This window comes from Triturus cristatus, chromosome 2_2 (genome assembly GCF_964204655.1).
Source record: "Triturus cristatus chromosome 2_2, aTriCri1.1, whole genome shotgun sequence".
Classification (NCBI taxonomy): domain Eukaryota; kingdom Metazoa; phylum Chordata; class Amphibia; order Caudata; family Salamandridae; genus Triturus; species Triturus cristatus.
Genome location: NC_140582.1, coordinates 969400393 through 969419039, shown reverse-complemented (window position 1 = coordinate 969419039; position 18647 = coordinate 969400393). Strand labels below are relative to the sequence as shown.

Sequence of the window (18647 nt, the reverse complement as noted above, 5' to 3'; positions counted from 1 at the left end):
GACACTCTTCTACAGTAATGTTTGGGATCCTCGGGGGGCGCACCTTGAGGACCGAAGGGGGCCTATAGCCAGGGGCACTCCTTGCAGTGTGCACGTCAAGGCACTTCTAATTTTAATCGAGATTAACACAGCAGTTTCCCTCACTTATCCAGCAGCGTGTTGCATGACCCTTAGATGGCGTCTACTTTCTGTTGCAGTAGTATTTACTCCCCTCACACTGACCTAACATCACCTTGCATAAGCGTCCCTCACCATTGCTCTGCCACTATCAAGGGAAGCCCACATAATTCTTCCATCGTTGAGTGGTTCAAGCTTTTGCAATTACCTGACATCATAATGGTGCCTGCATATCTAGTCCTTGGAAGCTTTGCTATCGAGTGCACAACAACCATCCAGCAAGGCTCTACCTGCTTCCATTCTACACAAGAGCCCCATGAGTCAGAAGGTGAGCTGTGCACTTAGCAGGACAGATTCATGCCACAGCCCTTTTACGCCACCAAGGTCTCCAACTACTGAGTCATCCTACCTGGACTGACAATGACTATGCCCCATGGGTGGATTCTAAAACTGTTTTACCACGCAATACATCATTATCCCTAAATTTACCACCATTGTGTGTGCCCTTTACCAAAGCACTCCTTCTCCCCTTGTTGGGGAGAGATCCTGGAGGCGATTAAGTCTACTTCCTCCTTCCCTGGTCATTTGGGCGGTGATTTTAATGTATATCTGGACCCGGGAATGGATAGGTCTGCTGTCACGGACTGGCACGGGAAGCAAGCGGCACACAAAGTACAAGAGATCATGCATGCAGAAGGGTTGGTTGTTGCGTGGAGGGTGAGAAACCCAGGTATGAAAGAGGGTACATTTGTTTCCTCTGTGCACAACTCATGGTCCCGATTGGACTATTGGCTGTTATCTAAAGAACTGAGTGCATGGGAGGTGAGAGTGGAACATTTGGCAAGAACTCTGAGAAAATCACAATTAGGAGAGACAAGGGAATAAGCCTTCTCTAACTCCCCCTCCAAAGCTATTAACTCACTATTAAGAAAAGGACAGAAAACTAAAAAGAGCTCTTGGACTTCAAAGTAATTTTTTCAATAAGATACTATTACCTATTTCCACTGCAGACTACTCTAATTCTTACAGTTGGAAACAGGACAGACAAAGGGGGTAAGAAACTTAATTTCTTAATACTGCCCTCACACACTTTTCAGTGTCATTCTTCATCATTGGGTTGCATCTGACGCCCAGGTGCAGACCAACACACTGGGCGCAGCGCAAAATAATTTTTGGAACATACAGTGGTGAGGAAAGAAAGTATACTAACAAACAAAAGAAAAGGGAAAAGGCTGTTCCCTCAAAAAGAGATCATAAAGTGCAAAACATGAAAAATTGTGTTAAAACTATCTGAGGGGAAACTGGAGGTTACCTTTATTCTTGGTCACCCTCGATAGGGTTAAAAATCAATTTGTAGGATACACCAGGGAGATCAGTACCCCTATATCCTATTTGCAGGAACCAACATGTTCCGGCCTTTATCAGATGCTCCCACGGGTCAAGGCGGCCTTCGTCAGGGTATTGATCCCTTAAAAAAGTCGTGGTCTTAACCCACACAACCAAAACTGTCCTAACATAAAGAGCAGGGTCATATAGTTGAGATACTGGATAAAGACTCAGAGCCGAGATACATGACACAGGAAATATCAGAATTTACTGAGTATTATGAGGGCTTATATGCATACCGGCCAGTGGCTACGGAGAGGGAGACAGTTGATTATCTCAAGGATGTGGCACTGGGATGGCTGTCCTCGGGACAAAGGGAATACCCTCTTCAATCTCTAATGGTAGATGATTTCAAAGAGGCTATACAAAAAATGCCAAATGGTTAGGCGGCAGGCACAGATGGTCTGCCTAGTAAATTTTACAAAACATTTGGGGACCAGCTGGCCCCGCAGCCTGTTGAAGTGTATGCAGAGGCATATGATAGCACACAGTTTACGACATAGTGCGAGTTGGAGTTCCCATTGACATGGGCTGCAGAATCTGTCAAATATCTTAGGATTTGGGTGCATAGGGATCCAGAGGTAGTGGTACAAGTTTACTATGGAAAAGCGATTGTGACGCTGACAGAACAGGTATCCTGGTGGATGCACCTTCCACTGCCCCTTGCGGACCGCATCGCAGTAATAAAGATGACAATTTTACCTAGATTTTTGTATTTGTTCACAAACATTCTCATAGTACTAACTAAAGTGTTTTTCAAGTCACTTCAGGCATGTTTATCGACACTGGTAAGGGCGGGGAAGAACTTGCGATGCAGCTGGGATACACTGGTGCAACCATTTGACTGGGGTGGTTTTGGTGCGCGGGTATGCGCCTATATTTTCTCTATGCGCAGGCACACTTTGTGCATTTCTTGCGCTTTCCGCAACGATTTCTACCGCATTTGGCGGTGGAGGTGGATGACGTCCACCGACTCCACTTTCGGCAGTATTGCTCTATGAACGCCCCCTCAACTCCAGGATGCAGATAAACTAACCGTGCATGGAGGGAATTGCGGGTGAGAGCGAGAAGGGACTATCTATATGTGGTGGCCTTGTTGTTGGATGCGCACCCTGGTATTTCTGTTGCTCAGTGTGAAAAGCCTCGTGGCGTGGGCCCTCCCGACCAGCAAGTCACCCTACAACCACGCCGAACCTCGTGGGCACGCCCTTCCGGCCTCCGTGGACCAACATCCCGAGGGCTGACCAGATCCCCAATACGCATGCCCGGCTGAGGGAGAACGAAACCCCCCCCCCCAAACCAGACCGAGAGGCGCCGACTCTGTCACCCCTCTGGTCCCTTCCCCGAGGGAGGTTTCGATCGGCCACCAGGCCCCCGGTGAGCGGACGCCTCTCCTGCTGGGCGTCTGGAGTCCCTCCCGGACACATCTGAATAGATCAAGGGGCTGAGCGACAGGAAACCCCGACACACCGCCCCCAGGCACCAGACCCCTCTCCGCGAGGACTCCGGACTTCAAAGAGGAGGGGGAGTATAACAAGGGGTGCTGAAGGGACGAGAGGCAGAGAAGACCTGGACTGACGAGAGCCTGCTGACCTGGTCGCGGCTCGATCGCTCACCGAACAGAAGATCGCTATCCGAACTCTGAAACCACCTGAGCCCTGCTGACGCTGTCGCGGCTCCCCGAACTCTGAACCATCTGAGCCCTGCTGACGCCGTCACGGCTCCCCGAACTCTGAACCATCTGAGCCCTGCTAACGCCGTCGCGGCTCCCCGAACTCTGAACCATCTGAGCCCTGCTGACGCTGTCGCGGCTCCCCGAACTCTGATCCATCTGAGCCCTGCTGACGCCGTCGCGGCTCCCTGAACTACGACCCTCCGGTGCCTGCTGAGTGACTCACGGCCCGCTCCTCCAAGAGAATCGGCAGAGATCGCCGAGAGAAGCAACATCCCCTCAGCTCGAGGATTGAGAGCTGTGCGCCGGATACCTCGCAGAGACACTGATTCAAAGACTGTCCCGCTACCCCTTTTCCCTCATCACGAGATTGCTGCCGCTTGTGGCACTAATTTTGCACCTGCCTGCCGGATCATAAAGATCCCTGACAACCACCGATAAAAGCTTATTGCCTTATAACGACCTACTGTGTGGTGTCCCTCTATCCGAAGAGAGAGTAAGCGTAGTGCGTGCGATCCTAGGTGCGAGACCCTTCCAGGAAGGGCCTCTCTGCTCTTGCTCGGCCTAATTCTGGGAAAGGTGGGCCTCAGGGTGGTCAGGAACACATTCCGCAGCCTCCCCGGGGAACGCTTTCCAACATTTGGTGGCAGGCGACGGGATCCAAGCCAACACCTAGAGATCGTGCAGTAGACGGCGGACGCACTACCAAGAAGAATGGAAGGAGAAACTTCCCTGGGTGGCGCAGGCACCAACCCAAGCACGGCATTTCAAAAAGACCAGTTAGAATCTTATACGCACCGAGAACTGAAACAATTTTGCAAAGACTTTGGAATCGCTACCACCGGACTAAGCACGAAAGAGGACTTCCAGGGGGCATTAAAAACCTGGGTCGAGGCAGAAACTCCCCGGACACAAACAGAAGGAGAACCCCCCAACGAACCACGAAGCAGCCCGGGGAGGAACGGCGCCCCCGAGGGGGGCCTATCCCCAGAGGAACTAGCAGACCGAGAAAGAGGTCGCAACCACGAACTGGAACTAGCAAAACTAAAAATCGAAGGAGAGATAAAACTGGCTGAAAAAAAACTGGCAGTGGAACAGTTACGCCTACAAGGAGAACTAGAGGAAAAGAAACGACAGAGAGAACACGAAGAAAAGAAACTCCAACTAGAGCACGAACGTAGCCTAAAAGAAATCGAGCTCAAGGCCAAGAGGGCGGAGGCCCGACCCTCGGAAACCCAACCCATCTCCTCCACCGTGGAACCGAAGGTCCACATCCCCAAAGATGTGGTGAAAGAATACTATAAGAACGACGACATTCAGCAATGGTTCAAGGCCTACGAAGTCGCCATGACCTCCCACCGAGTCCCGCAGAAAGACTGGGGGGCTGGGCTGTGGGGCCGGTTCCTGAGTGAGGGGAGAGATACCCTGCTGGACCTGCCCTCCACCGTGATGAACTCCTACAGTCACATGAAAGAGGCCCTGGTAGCCAGATATGGGCTCACCCCTGAAATGTACCGGCAACGGTTTAGAGACTGCAAAAAGATACCCGGTACCACCTGGGTGGAGTACGTGAACTTTTACAGCCGGGCCTTGGACGGATGGATCAAGGGCAGCAAGGTCTCCACCTTTGAGGAGCTGTTCGACCTAATCGCATGGGAACACTTGGCCGCTAATTGCTTCGTAGAGCTGCGCCAGCACCTCCTGGACAGCAAACTCACAGACCCTCGGAAACTGGCCGTCGAGGCTGACCGGTGGGTGAACACCCGGACCTCCCGGGGCCCCGTGGGAGACTACGGTCGCCACAGTCAGGGACCCCCCCGCCAGAGGGGCGGAGGGAACCAAGGACGGCAAAGGGAGCTCCCGGGGGGATCCCCGCTCAGCCCTCCCAGAGGACAATCTCCGCCCTTTCCAGCTCCGCCTCCGGCCAGCACCGGGCCACCCGGGAGGCCGGGACCCCGAGGGAGGATCACATGTTTCCGCTGCCAACAGACCGGACACTATGCCAGTGACCCTCAGTGTCCCCTGTACCAGCGGACCGCCACCACAACCCCGCCGGCTCGACAGATGGCCTCTGTAGCCCTGGGGGAAGAGATGGAAGACTCCGAAGAATGGGAACCAGCCGCCATGGCCTTGGTCTCCCTAGGGGACCGGGAGATGGTCCCCGGAACGCCCCTGCCCGCCAACACGAACAAGTACCGACAGCAGGTAACGGTCAACGGCCACCGCATCGAGGGGCTCTGGGACACGGGGGCGAGTGTCACGGCGGTCCATTGTCACCTGATTTCCGAGGATCAGATCCTGCCTGACGCCTTTTGCCCCGTCATATCATCAGACAATTCCGAGAGCCTCTGCCGGATGGCCCTAGTCCCCTTCGAATGGGGGGGAGTCACCGGCAAGTTAAAAGTAGCGGTCCGAACCTCCCAGCCCGTGGTCTGCCTCCTAGGCAACGACCTGGAGAACTCCCCGTGGGGACAAGTGGAACGAAGGGCCCACCTCGAGTTGATGGGCCTACCCGAGTGGGTATGCGCCACCACGCGCTCGATGACTCTCCGGGCGCCTTCCTCCGAGGGGGGAGAGGCCATGCCCCTGAGCACCGCCACCATCCCCGAGATTCAGAATACACCACCAGAGGCCAACGACCCCCCTCTGGACAGACCAACCGCTCCCGGCGAAGAATCCGGGCCTTCCGACCCCGAAACTCTGACCAAACTCGGGGACTTGCCAGAACTGGCCCCGTGGCCCTGCGAAGGGGGCCCCTCCCGTGAAGAGTTCTGCCAAGAACAATCCACCTGCCCGTCCCTCATTGGACCCCGACAACAGGCCGAGGCCCAAGCAGCAGGCGACCGGACTGGCACCCACTGGGTATACTGGGACAACGGACTGCTGTACAGTGAACAGAAGTCGGCCGAGTTGGGATCGGCCCGAGTACTAGTGGTACCCCTACGCTTCTGAAGTCTTCTCCTGGGCCTGGCCCATGATGTACCCCTGGCCGGACACTTAGGCCAAGATAAGACCTACCAACGACTCGTCACCCACTTCTTTTGGCCCAAGATGCGAGCAAATGTGGAGGCCCACTGCAAGTCCTGCCCCACGTGCCAGGCCAGCGGAAAGAGTGGGGGCAAGCGCAAGGCTCCGCTCATCCTCGTCCTGGTGGACCATGCCACCCGTTACCCCGAAGCCATCCCTCTCCGCACCGTGACGGCCCCCGTGGTGGGCCGGGCCTTGATGGGGATCTTCTCCCGCATGGGGTTCCCCCGCGAAGTCGTGAGTGACCGGGGTACGAACTTTATCTCCCGATATATGAAGTCCCTCTGGCAGCAGTGCGGAGTTTCGTACAAATTCACCACCCCGTACCACCCCCAAGGAAACGGCCTAGTCGAGCGCTTTAACAAGACACTGAAAGGGATGATCATGGGCCTCGAGGAACCCCTGCGCCGGAGGTGGGACGTCCTCCTCCCATGTCTCCTGTTCGCCTACCGGGAGGTTCCCCAGAAATCCCTGGGATTCAGCCCATTCGAACTGTTATATGGACACCCCGTCCGAGGACCCCTGAGCCTGGTCAAGGAGGGGTGGGAAGCAACGCCCCGGGGGACCCCTCCGGACGTGTTCCGATACATCTTGGCGCTCCGCAACCAGACCCGAAAATTCAGGGAACTCACAGAAGCAAACCTCGAGGCCAGTCAAGAAGAGATGAAGCGCTGGTATGACCAGAATGCTACGCTGGTCGAGTTTCAGCCAGGCCAACAAGTCTGGGTCATGGCCCCGGTGAGACCCTGCGCTCTCCAAGATAAATGGACTGGGCCCTTCAAGGTGATCGAGCGGAAGAGCCAAGTCACATATCTCATCGATGTACAGTCCCCGCGGAACCCCCTCCGGGTTCTCCACGTGAACCGCCTCAAGCCCCACTTTGTACGGACCGAATTAAGTCTACTCCTGGCCACCGACGATGGGGCCGAAGAAGACACCGAGCCCCTCCCAGACCCCCTGGGGGCGAAGGAAACCGATGGATCCGTGGAGGGAGTGAGACTGTCGACCGCCCTCACAGCCCAACAGACCGACGACTGCTGCCAGCTACTAGGGCAGTTCGCGGATCTCTTCTCCCTGACCCCCGGGGTCACCAGCTGGTGTGTCCACGACGTGGACACCGGAGACAGCCCGCCAGTGAGACATCGGGCCTACCGGGTCCCTGATCGGGTCCGGACCTGCATCCAGACCGAGGTGGCAAAGATGTTAGACCTCGGGGTGATTGAACCCTCCGACAGCCCCTGGGCCAGCCCGGTAGTCCTGGTTCCGAAAGCGACTACCCCGGGTGTGGCCCCCGAGCTGAGATTCTGCGTGGACTACCGAGGCCTCAATGTGGTCACCCGAGCAGACGCTCACCCTATTCCCCGTGCCGACGAACTCATTGACCGCCTTGGGGCCGCCTGCTACCTCAGCACCTTCGACCTGACCAGTGGGTACTGGCAGATTGCCCTCACCGAGGGAGCCAAGGAGCGCTCCGCCTTCTCCACCCCGGACGGGCACTACCGCTTTAGAGTGATGCCGTTCGGAATGAAAAATGCCCCGGCCACATTCCAACGGCTGGTGAACAGGGTCCTGGCCGGACTAGAGGGGTTCAGCGCAGCATACCTTGACGACATAGCAGTCTTCAGCTCCCAATGGACCGAGCACCTCCAGCACCTCCGTCAAGTCCTGCTGGCTCTACGCCGGGCCGGCCTCACCATCAAAGCTAGCAAATGTCAAATTGGGCACGGCTCCGTAACCTATCTGGGGCACCAGGTGGGGAGTGGGCAGGTCGCCCCCCTCCAGCCGAAGATCGACGCCATCTTATCCTGGGAACCCCCTGCAACCCAAACGGAAGTCCGAGCCTTCCTGGGCCTCACCGGCTACTACCGAAGGTTTATTAAAAACTATGGCAGCATCGCAGGCCCTCTCACAGAACTAACCTCCAAAAAACACCCCAAGAAAATACACTGGACTCCCGCCTGCCAGAAGGCGTTCGACACCCTAAAGGCCGCAATGTGCGCGGCTCCAGTGCTCAAAGCACCCGACTACGCCCAGGAGTTTGTGGTCCAGACGGACGCCTCGGAACACGGCATCGGGGCAGTCCTCTCACAGTACGACGACAAAGGCATAGATCAGCCCATAGCCTTCATCAGCCGAAGGTTACTGCCCCGGGAACAGCGGTGGAGCACAATTGAACGAGAGACGTTCGCAGTAGTCTGGGCCCTCAAAAAGCTACGACCCTACCTGTTCGGAACACACTTCCGAGTGCAAACAGATCATCGACCCCTGCGGTGGTTGATGCAGATGCGAGGGGAAAACCCCAAGCTGCTACGCTGGTCCATCTCTCTCCAGGGGATGGATTTCAATGTGGAACATCGCCCCGGGACTGACCACGCCAACGCGGACGGCCTGTCCCGATTCTTCCGCTTCAGTGAGGAGAACTCCCAAGTGGATGGGTAGTTCTCCCCGCCTTTCAGCTGGGGGGGCACGTGTGAGACCGGCCTCGTGGCGTGGGCCCTCCCGACCAGCAAGTCACCCTACAACCACGCCGAACCTCGTGGGCACGGCCTTCCGGCCTCCGTGGACCAATATCCCGAGGGCCGACCAGATCCCCAATACGCATGCCCGGCCGAGGGAGAACGAAACCCCCCCCCAAACCAGACAGAGAGGCGCCGACTCTGTCACCCCTCTGGTCCCTTCCCCGAGGGAGGTTTCGATCGGCCACCAGGCCCCCGGTGAGCGGGCGCCACTCCTGCTGGGCGTCTGGAGTCCCTCCCGGACACATCTGAATAGATCAAGGGGCTGAGCGACAGGAAACCCCGACACACCGCCCCCAGGCACCAGACCCCTCTCCGCGAGGACTCCGGACTTCAAAGAGGAGGGGGAGTATAACAAGGGGTGCTGAAGGGATGAGAGGCAGAGAAGACCTGGACTGACGAGAGCCTGCTGACCTGGTCGCGGCTCGATCGCTCACCGAACAGAAGATCGCTATCCGAACTCTGAAACCACCTGAGCCCTGCTGACGCTGTCGCGGCTCCCCGAACTCTGAACCATCTGAGCCCTGCTGACGCCGTCGCAGCTCCCCGAACTCTGAACCATCTGAGCCCTGCTGACGCCGTCGCTGCTCCCCGAACTCTGAACCATCTGAGCCCTGCTGTCGCTGTCGCGGCTCCCCGAACTCTGATCCATCTGAGCCCTGCTGACGCCGTCGCGGCTCCCTGAACTACGACCCTCCGGTGCCTGCTGAGTGACTCGCGGCCCGCTCCTCCAAGAGAATCGGCAGAGATCGCCGAGAGAAGCAACATCCCCTCAGCTCGAGGATTGAGAGCTGTGCGCCGGATACCTCGCAGAGACACTGATTCAAAGACTGTCCCGCTACCCCTTTTCCCTCATCACGAGATTGCTGCCGCTTGTGGCACTAATTTTGCACCTGCCTGCCGGATCATAAAGATCCCTGACAACCACCGATAAAAGTTTATTGCCTTATAACGACCTACTGTGTGGTGTCCCTCTATCCGAAGAGAGAGTAAGCGTAGTGCGTGCGATCCTAGGTGCGAGACCCTTCCAGGAAGGGCCTCTCTGCTCTTGCTCGGCCTAATTCTGGGAAAGGTGGGCCTCAGGGTGGTCAGGAACACATTCCGCAGCCTCCCCGGGGAACGCTTTCCAACACTCAGGAACAGGGACCATTGACCATTGGACACTTTAAAGAAGGCTGGGGTCGCTAGACTAGGTGACTAATATCCAAATGGGAATTTCATAACTTTAGCTGCCCTTACTGCAAACAAACAGTACACTGCTATGCTGGGCTTTGCGTATGTCAGACTGCGTGCTGTAATCCTTATGACTTATCCGGAGTACCCGCATGAGCCGAAGCGTCTGAATGCACTTCAGGTGCTGCTGTCCACAGAAGATAGGAAAGGCCTAATGGTCCCTGACAGCCAAGATTAATCATATATATGTGTTTGTCAGACCCTCAGATATGAGGGTCTCACCTGACTCTAAATCAGCAAAGATTCAAAAAGGTTGCTTTGCTTTTTTAGTTATTATTGTTATGAAATAAAATACTTTCCATCACCACCATCATCTCGTTCTGCCATTTCTGTCATCTCAGTTTTTTTTAATGCTAGAACACTTTGCTTGATGAGGTTAGTGTTGCTTACTGCAGGTTCATTCATTCATTCATTCTGGGCTTCTTATACGTCATCAGTTAGAGTCAGACAAGAGGGTCTCAGTGAGGACCCTTCAGATATGAGGACATTGGTTATATTTTCGGAGAAGTCTACTTTGCATCTAGATTTCTTGTGTCAAATTCTTTATCTACAGGAGATGTTGTTCATGTCCTCACACTCTGTATTGATGACTTGTGCTACAAATTAGGATGACAACATTGTTGGGAATGAAGAAACACACAATACATGTTTTTTGTCTATATGGCTCAGTAAAGTTGCATAAAGTTCTTCTTTCAGCAAAGTTACTACGATCATACATAACAAATCTCGGTACTAGTGGAGGTGATTTTAGCATTCACTTGTGGACCCATAGACTTTCATTAAAGTTTGATCCTGCTATCTTTTAAAATATAGCATAAAGCAGTCGTTTTAGACCAAATTAGTTTAGCTGCCTTGTACGTTTCTGGTTTAGGGTATTTGCAATATTTTGAAAAGAGTATTTGGTCCATACAGTTAGTAGTGTATGACAAGTAGCTATTACAATAGGAGATAAAACAGTCCAATATTTTTTGCATGCTACTTTCAATCAAGGTATAACAAAGTCGTGCATAGCTAAGCAAGCATGCAGAATTATATGTACCATAAAAGGCTCTGTCTTATCATCTCTTAGACCAAGGTACTGCTCTTTGAGGGCCTCTTAATCCCAATAAACCTTACTTTGAAAGGCAACCTTCCATGCTCCTTCCAATATTGTCTTTTTAAAGTGTTCTCATCTGACTGTTCTCTTGAGTTTATTTTGTCAATGATTCCACAGATGAACATTATCACAAAAAGTGTGTTTTATCTTGTGCCTGTTCCTCAAGAATTTTTGCCGATTTTGTGTTTTCCCAGTACTGTAAGAGCTGTGTGGGGTCATCTGAAAATAAGTAGAATCCTTCCGTTAGAGACTACAGGCAAACTCCGAAGAGTGCAAATATAGGGCACGTCTCATGTTTGACCTGAAGAGCACTGTCAGATGTCACATGAATGGCTGCTAACCAAGCATAGGTTTCAATTCAAGATCTTACACTATGTTTACACAGCCATTCACAAACACATGTCTTCCTACCTTCCCAACTTGTTGGTGCCATGTGGGCTGACTTTTACTTAAGGTTCGCTGTGTGAAGTTGGCTCTCCATTGTTAAGGCAAGATACCAATATTCTGGAGGCTGAATTCTGTTTACTCAAGAATCCTTCCTATGGAAATTCTTAACTTTTACCCTTTACACCAAAGAGGATTTCCTAAGAGCTAGAAGATTCTTGAAGATGTGCCTGTTTACTTCAAAACAAAAAGAGAGTAAGGAAAAATAGAAAGGCTACTTGTCCCGTTTCCTGGGTAGTCACTGAATAAACAAATTGGACAAGTCCTTGGTAGGTGTAAAGGTCGTGGTTCATGACCTGAGCCTATGCAGGAGGAGCGTAAACAACTGTATGTTGTTTAAGGAAACCCCTCACCCACCTACCTAGTAGGTGGCATGCTTCATCATCGGGGTACAGCTGGATTACCGAGTGCAATCCAGCTTTGCTTCAACGCCTGAACTACAGCGGAGCGAGTTTTTTGTGTGAAAAGTGTACAGTGCTATGTGCGGTGAAGTTATGTGCTAAAAATGTCTCAAGGAAATTCCCTTGTGAAAACTTTAATGAAAGGGTCCTAGGACATGAGTATCTCATTTATATTAAAAAGGTGTAGGTCTACTAGTTTCAGCCTTCAGAAATGTTCAAGAGGCTTTCGTCAGGACCATGAGTGCGTGACCCAAAAGAAGGGGCACGTTAGTGTGAGTATCTACACACACCCTACTGTGCACTGTGAGTGTTGTGGGATCTTGTTACTTACAGATCCTATGCAGCGAATACTTTAGTTCAGTAAGCTAGCTGCCTCATGGATACAGTTTACAATGTTAGGCCCGTATTTAGACCATTTGTCTCTGAGCTGTAAAACCTGTCCACATCAGTACACTATTCACACAAAAAACCCGCTCCGCAGTAGTTCAGGCGTTGAAGCACAGCTAGATTACACTCGGTAATCCAGCTGGACCCCGATGATGAATCATGCCACCTACTAGGTAGGTGGGTGAGGGGTTTCCTTAAACAACATACAGTTGTTTACGCTCCTCCTGCGTAGGTTCAGGTCATGAACCACGACCTTTACACCTACCAAGGACTTGTCCAATTTGTTTATTCGATGTGCCTGTTTAAACAGACCTTTGGAATGTAACACAACTAACATTCCTGGCACCAAACAATCAATCTGGATTTATAAAGCTCAGCACTGTCACCCCTTGGGGTATATGCGCGCTGGGTCTCCATCGAAGTGCCAGGTCTTGAGGCTCTTTCTGAAGTCTGCCAGCGAGGGGGCGGCATGGAGCTGGAGGGGACGGTCCTTCCTGGTCTTGGCAGGGATCTAAGAGATGGAGCGATGGCGACAGATGTGGGGTTTGTGTTCGAGGGCAAGTGAAGAGGAGCACAGGTGTTTAGTGGGATGGTGGAAGTTCAGTTGATGGTTGAGGCAAGCAGGTCCTAGGTCATGAAAGGCTTTGTTGGCGTGAGTGAGGATCTTGAACTGGCATCTCTTCTGGATGGGGGGCCAGTGGAGGTCTCCCAGGTGGTGGGCGATGTGGGATCGTTTAGGGAGGTCCAGGATGAGCCTGTGCACTCTCAGTGACATGGCCATAGAGGGCATAATAGAGTTGAAACTGGATCATAAATTCATAGCTATTCGAAAAGGACCCCCCACAATACGTTTGGCCCAGGGCCCCAAATCCTTAAAATGTCCCTGCAATCAGAGTAGTCTCAGTGCTGGTGTTGCCAGGGAATCCTGACTGAGACGTGGGTGGTTGAGTTCCAGAAATGCCATGACCTCCTCTCACCTCTGGTATTGTCCTTGGTACGTCTGAAACCACTTTCCATTGAGAGCACTTTTAAACTGGCCTACATCTGTCTAAATAAAATAATACAAAACAAATGTATTTAAATGGCATGTATACAATGGATTAAACGGATTAAACGGATTGGAAGCCCACAACAGTGTTTATGATCTTTGTATTCACTTATTAATGTATTAATCTATTAATTTATTAATTAACAGATTATTTTTTATATTCATGCATTTTCTTTTCTTTTATGAAGTTGTCTTTAGTTGAATCGTCATCCTCATATGGACGTCCAGAGCTCACTCCCAACCTCCTTGTAAAGAGTGCCAATGCAGGGAGCAGGAAGGAAAGGGGTTTTCCTCTTGGAAACTCGGCCCTATTCTTTCACTTTTTTGGTAAGTTAAGCATGGCCCCTGTCATGACAATTCCCCCTCCATATTTGTTGCACTGCACGCAGGCACAAACTCTGAGTGTAAACTGTGTGCAGCTCAGATAGACATCTGCAGCCATTAATCAGAAACAGTAAGCCAGAGTAGAGGCCAGAGTAGAGGCGTTCGCTCTCTCGCTACGGTCCAGGATCAAGGGTGGTCACCGCATCAGTATCAGTGCTGCCCCAAACCTACAGATCAAATCGGACCTTCAAAGGAAATTACATCTCGAACGTATCCTTTAAAGCCTATACTTTTTTGGGACATTGATACTGGCTTGAACTGGATTCATTTTCACGATATGCCACTACATTAAACATAATCCAGGTGAAGGAATCACCAAAGAATCCCCTCCCCCACCATCCAAATTAAACGGCCTTTAAACCCCGTAAGGCTTTTATCACTACTACTACCCCAATCTGCTTGCTCCTCCTACCACTACATATTTTGCGGTTTTATTTAGCGCAAACTCTACATGAAGGTATTGAGCACTCTACATGAGAAACAGTTACATTACAGAAGGACACAGTCATTTTTGGTAGGCATGGTGAGATAAAGTGATTTCCCCAGAATCACAGGATGTTGAGCCGACTCTGAGACTCAAACATGGTTCCCCAGTTACGAAGTGGCAGCTCTGGCCCTTGCGCCACATCCTGTCCCCAATAATCTACAACATGCCCAGCCCGTGCCACCAGGCATCCTGCCCTTGACAACTCACATACTTTGTCCTCTACTACTGCTGTGCTGGCTCCACCAGTGAAAGATTTTCATCGTGCCATTCATGGGACTTCTCTTACCTTCAATTCACCAATTTACTGGTGCTATAACTTAAACCCAGTGCTTACTTTCTCCAGCATTCTCTCGTTACTGTAAGCACCTCTGCAGGTTCACCTACTTCAGTTTTATTGGACCACCTGCACTCTAATCATATTATAATTGCCGTATCCATGATTAGTGTTTTTGGACAAGACTATGGCATTTCTAGAGAAGGGATGCCCGATCTCAAGTTCCATTATATGAGTTTATGAAATCATACAAGCCTTTGTGACTGAACATGAATATGAAAGGACAGTTGTTTATTCACCGAAATCTCTCATATAATGTCTTTCAGAGCCAAGGATGATTATTTTACTGTATGCAGCAAGTGTTGCCTTCTGCACAAGTGGGCACCTTCTGGACAAGCAGCTCAAGGGAGAACATTTCTTTCCAAAATACATCTGTAGCATTCCAGGATTGCCAGGCGCGGCAGGTCCCCCGGGAGCCAACGGACCACCTGGCCCTCATGGACGAATTGGTCTCCCTGGAAGAGATGGCAGAGATGGCAGGAAGGGGGAAAAGGGAGAAAAAGGGAGTGCAGGTAATATCCGTTGTCTCATCCTTACCTCGCTATCTCTCTCTCGTTTGCTTCCACTGGTATTAAAGGCGATTGTAACTAAGCATGTAATATAATGTTGAATCCTGAGCATATTCACAGTATGTACACATTCGAGTGATGTGTACAGTCTGAATGGAAAATGGACAATGGGATTAGTGGGACATTGTGCTTACCATGTTACAGTTGTGCATACCAACCTTATAGTGGTACTAGCAGGCAATACAGTTTTTCCTGAGACTTCAGTAATACTAGCACTGCTTTGCCCACAGAGCAAGGGGTAGCTTAATACAAACAGATATGTGCTTACTGCTCCATAATGGAAAGGAAGAATGCCCAAGCCCTGATGAGCATCCATGCATCCTACTCCCTCCCCTCCCCCAGCAAGGTCTGATGGGTCCTTCTCCTGTATCACATCCTGCATATTCACATACACCATAATTTTTGTTCCCCATCTACTTTAAGTATTGTTTAATTGTTATTGTTTTTTTTAAAATCTATGAGTGCTATATCATTGGATAGTGTTTTTTTACTTTTAGTTATGTGGCATTTTAAGGAAATGTTGCATGGTGAAAAAGTGGCAGCTGTCAGATTATAAAAATGCAGATGTATAGACCTTACAACTTTCTCAACTTGGGGTCTGATTTAGATCTTGGCAGACGGGTTACTCGGTCACAATGGTGATGGATATCCCATCCGCCAAAATCTAAATCCCATTATACCCTATGGGATTTATATTTTGGTGGACGGGATATCCGTCACCATTGTGACGGAGTAACCCATCCGCCAAGATCTAATTCAGGCCCTAGGTTTCTTTCAGTTTTGAAAGCAAAGTAGATTATCACAATTAAAATCTCAGCCGCAATCTAGTCCATCAGCTTGTTTGCCCATCTTGCCACATCAAACAGGAACCAGCAATATGCAAGCTTCTATAGCACAGAGAGCACGGGACCCACATGTGGCCACTGCCATCAAACTAAGAGCTCCACACTGAAGAACAAAAAGAAAAAAGTGATGGATGGATTGCTTGAGGTCATTTTAGTCATGGACATCACTCTAGGACACAGGAGTATGGCCCTGAAAGTGATATGTCCTCAGTGTCTGACAGTCCTCAATTTGTACAGCTGTTTTCATCTGATGGGTAACATCATCTATGAGGATTAGGATGTATGTTTCATCATTGGACTTTTGAGGCAGAGCAAGAGAGAGAAAAGCAGAAAATGGAGAAAGAAGATGGACGATGGACGAGAAAAGTAGGGAAATAGTGACAACGGGAGAAAGCAGGAGTGAAGTAATTTGAAGTACAGGAACAATACAACGTAGACAACCTTTGTAATCATGATGCCAAGTCCGAGCCCTTGGATTTGTTTCATGGCTCCACTGAGAAATTAGACCAGCATGGTCTTGTCCAGTTCTGATATGCTTTGTTTGCATTGGTTTACACATTTAACCTAAATGCATTTACATTGGTACTGATGAGGCTTACGTGTGCCACCAGGGCTACATCTTTTTTTTTAAAGTGGACCCAGCAGATGAACATAAGATCACATGAACAGTTCATCTTTATACCAACAATGCATTTTTAAAATTAGAAAAAGTGGGTTTGTGTTCCTCTCTACCACCCTCCTGTGTGTCAGGATAGCAATCTAAATAAAGTCCCTAAAAGTGACTTTGCGATAATCTGGATAGCATTTTCGGAAACTATGTGGTTCATGCTCTTCTTTCGTTTGGTCATTAAATGTTGTCATTTCTGGCATATTTCCGCTTAAATGCATTATTTTAGCATTCCTTAATATGTATTATTCAATAAAGTTGTGACCTAAGGTCTTGTTTGGTTACATCCCTTATTCTAATCACTGAAGGAACATTTATTTGCAGGAACTGGAGAAGAAGCTCAATGAGAAGCTCTGTAGCTTCTACAAGTCCCCTGCACTCCCCTCCACCAGCCCGGTGTGTCTCTAGTCTGCGCCTCTCTCACCCATCTCCCCCAGTACTTCAGGGTGAAGGGTGCTCCTGAGCTCAGGAGGAGATTCAAGGGAGAGCCATCATTGTAAAGGAGATGAAGGGAGAAGTGACTATCCATGAATTCAAGCCTGCCCTGCTGGGCAAGCAGTAGACCTTGAGGCTTGAGGAGATGGAGAGATCGGTAGGCATCAACCATGAGGACAACTGGTGGGACACATGGTCCTGACAGAGTGTTGTGCATCCAGAAATCCCTGAATAATATAATTACCTTACCAAGCACTCTTTTGTACCCAGTGTCTGACTTAAACCCTCTTGTGCCCTGCCTTTTTGATTCAATTCACTTTTGTATGTTTGAATAAACACTGTCTTGAGCCTCTGATGACTTGACACCCTCTTGCTATATCAAATTGCCTTATGCCCTCCCTCCCAACAGTTTGGAACTGTGGAAGAAACAGAACTGCATTCTGGGTAATTTGGACAGGAACACAAGGGCTCCTCCACAGAGACCTGATCTAGCAACTGTCCCCTCAAACACCACTTCTTGCTGCAGGGTTAGGCATGGGTATGCCCTTGCTCCTACCCCATTCAACATTTATTTGGTTGACCTCAACAATGAAGTTTCTGACATGCATATATTTCCTCCTTATTTTTGGTGGCCATTGGATCAGTGCAGTGGATAATACCAATGATGTATTAGTGGTGATTTGATTGTAATAGGTGTTTCGTGTAGGCTGAATGCTTTGCCAAAACGCTGTGAATATAAACAAAACCACAAGTCTGACGTTGACTTCTAAAGAAGTATTTTTCGAGGTTAGGCAAGCCATTACACCAAGACTTGTTTATACTTTGGAATTACGTTAGCCAAAGGGCAAAGATTGAGGTATAGAAGCATTTGATTCAAACTACTCATTATAGCCGATACATGTACATCAAGCCAAGTTAACTCCTTTTTGACATTTTGTACTCCTTTTTGATTTCCATCAGTTACTTCACTTGAGGTTCCAACGCTTAGAAAGTTATTAACCCTCCGGGACAACATGTCACTGAGGTTAGTTAGACTGGAACTGTGTCTAAGAGCAGGTTGGCTGACTGTGTTATCTTTAACCCTAGCTTGGTTATTGTCTATTGGAAATGTAATTATACCACTTTGCACTGTCACAGCTGTAGTGAAGAACTGCCATTGATGGTCTTCAAACTTGGCTTAGAAGAGCAAAACTGTATTTGGAAATGTCAAATGTTCTGCTAAGCTTCTAATTATGTATTCTTGTTAGGGGCTAATGCAGAGTTCTTCAAACTGTGGGGCACGCCCCCCTGGGGGGGGTGGGACACCATCCTAGGGGGGGCGCACACTCCACTCTAATTTACCTTTGTTCCCTGTCGCAGGTCTGCTTAGAGAACTCCGGTATGGTTGGAGGAAGGAGGGAGGGGAAATCGACGGGGCACGAAGTGCCCATGCTTTCATTATGTTCGCCGTCCCAGGAGGGGGTTAATTCATTCAGCTTCAGCTGCAGTGAGGAGGCAGGAAGTCTCCTCTGCTAAATCCAAAGGTAAACAAACAGACAGCCTTCACATTCCATATTATAGTAGAGGAGACTCCTAGCCTCGCACTGCAGCTGGAATGCC

The 18647-nt window shown here is 50.2% G+C and overlaps 1 protein-coding gene across 1 annotated transcript in view; it reads left to right on the top strand.

Annotated features, from left to right (window-relative positions):
* Positions 1–18647, top strand: part of C1QTNF7 (C1q and TNF related 7) — a 227725-nt gene that overhangs the window by 158797 nt on the left and 50281 nt on the right. The window contains exons 3-4 of the mRNA XM_085642398.1: positions 13516–13654; positions 14799–15044. Of these exons, the coding sequence (XP_085498524.1) occupies positions 13516–13654; positions 14799–15044 (385 nt within the window). The remainder of the gene's footprint in view (positions 1–13515; positions 13655–14798; positions 15045–18647) is intronic.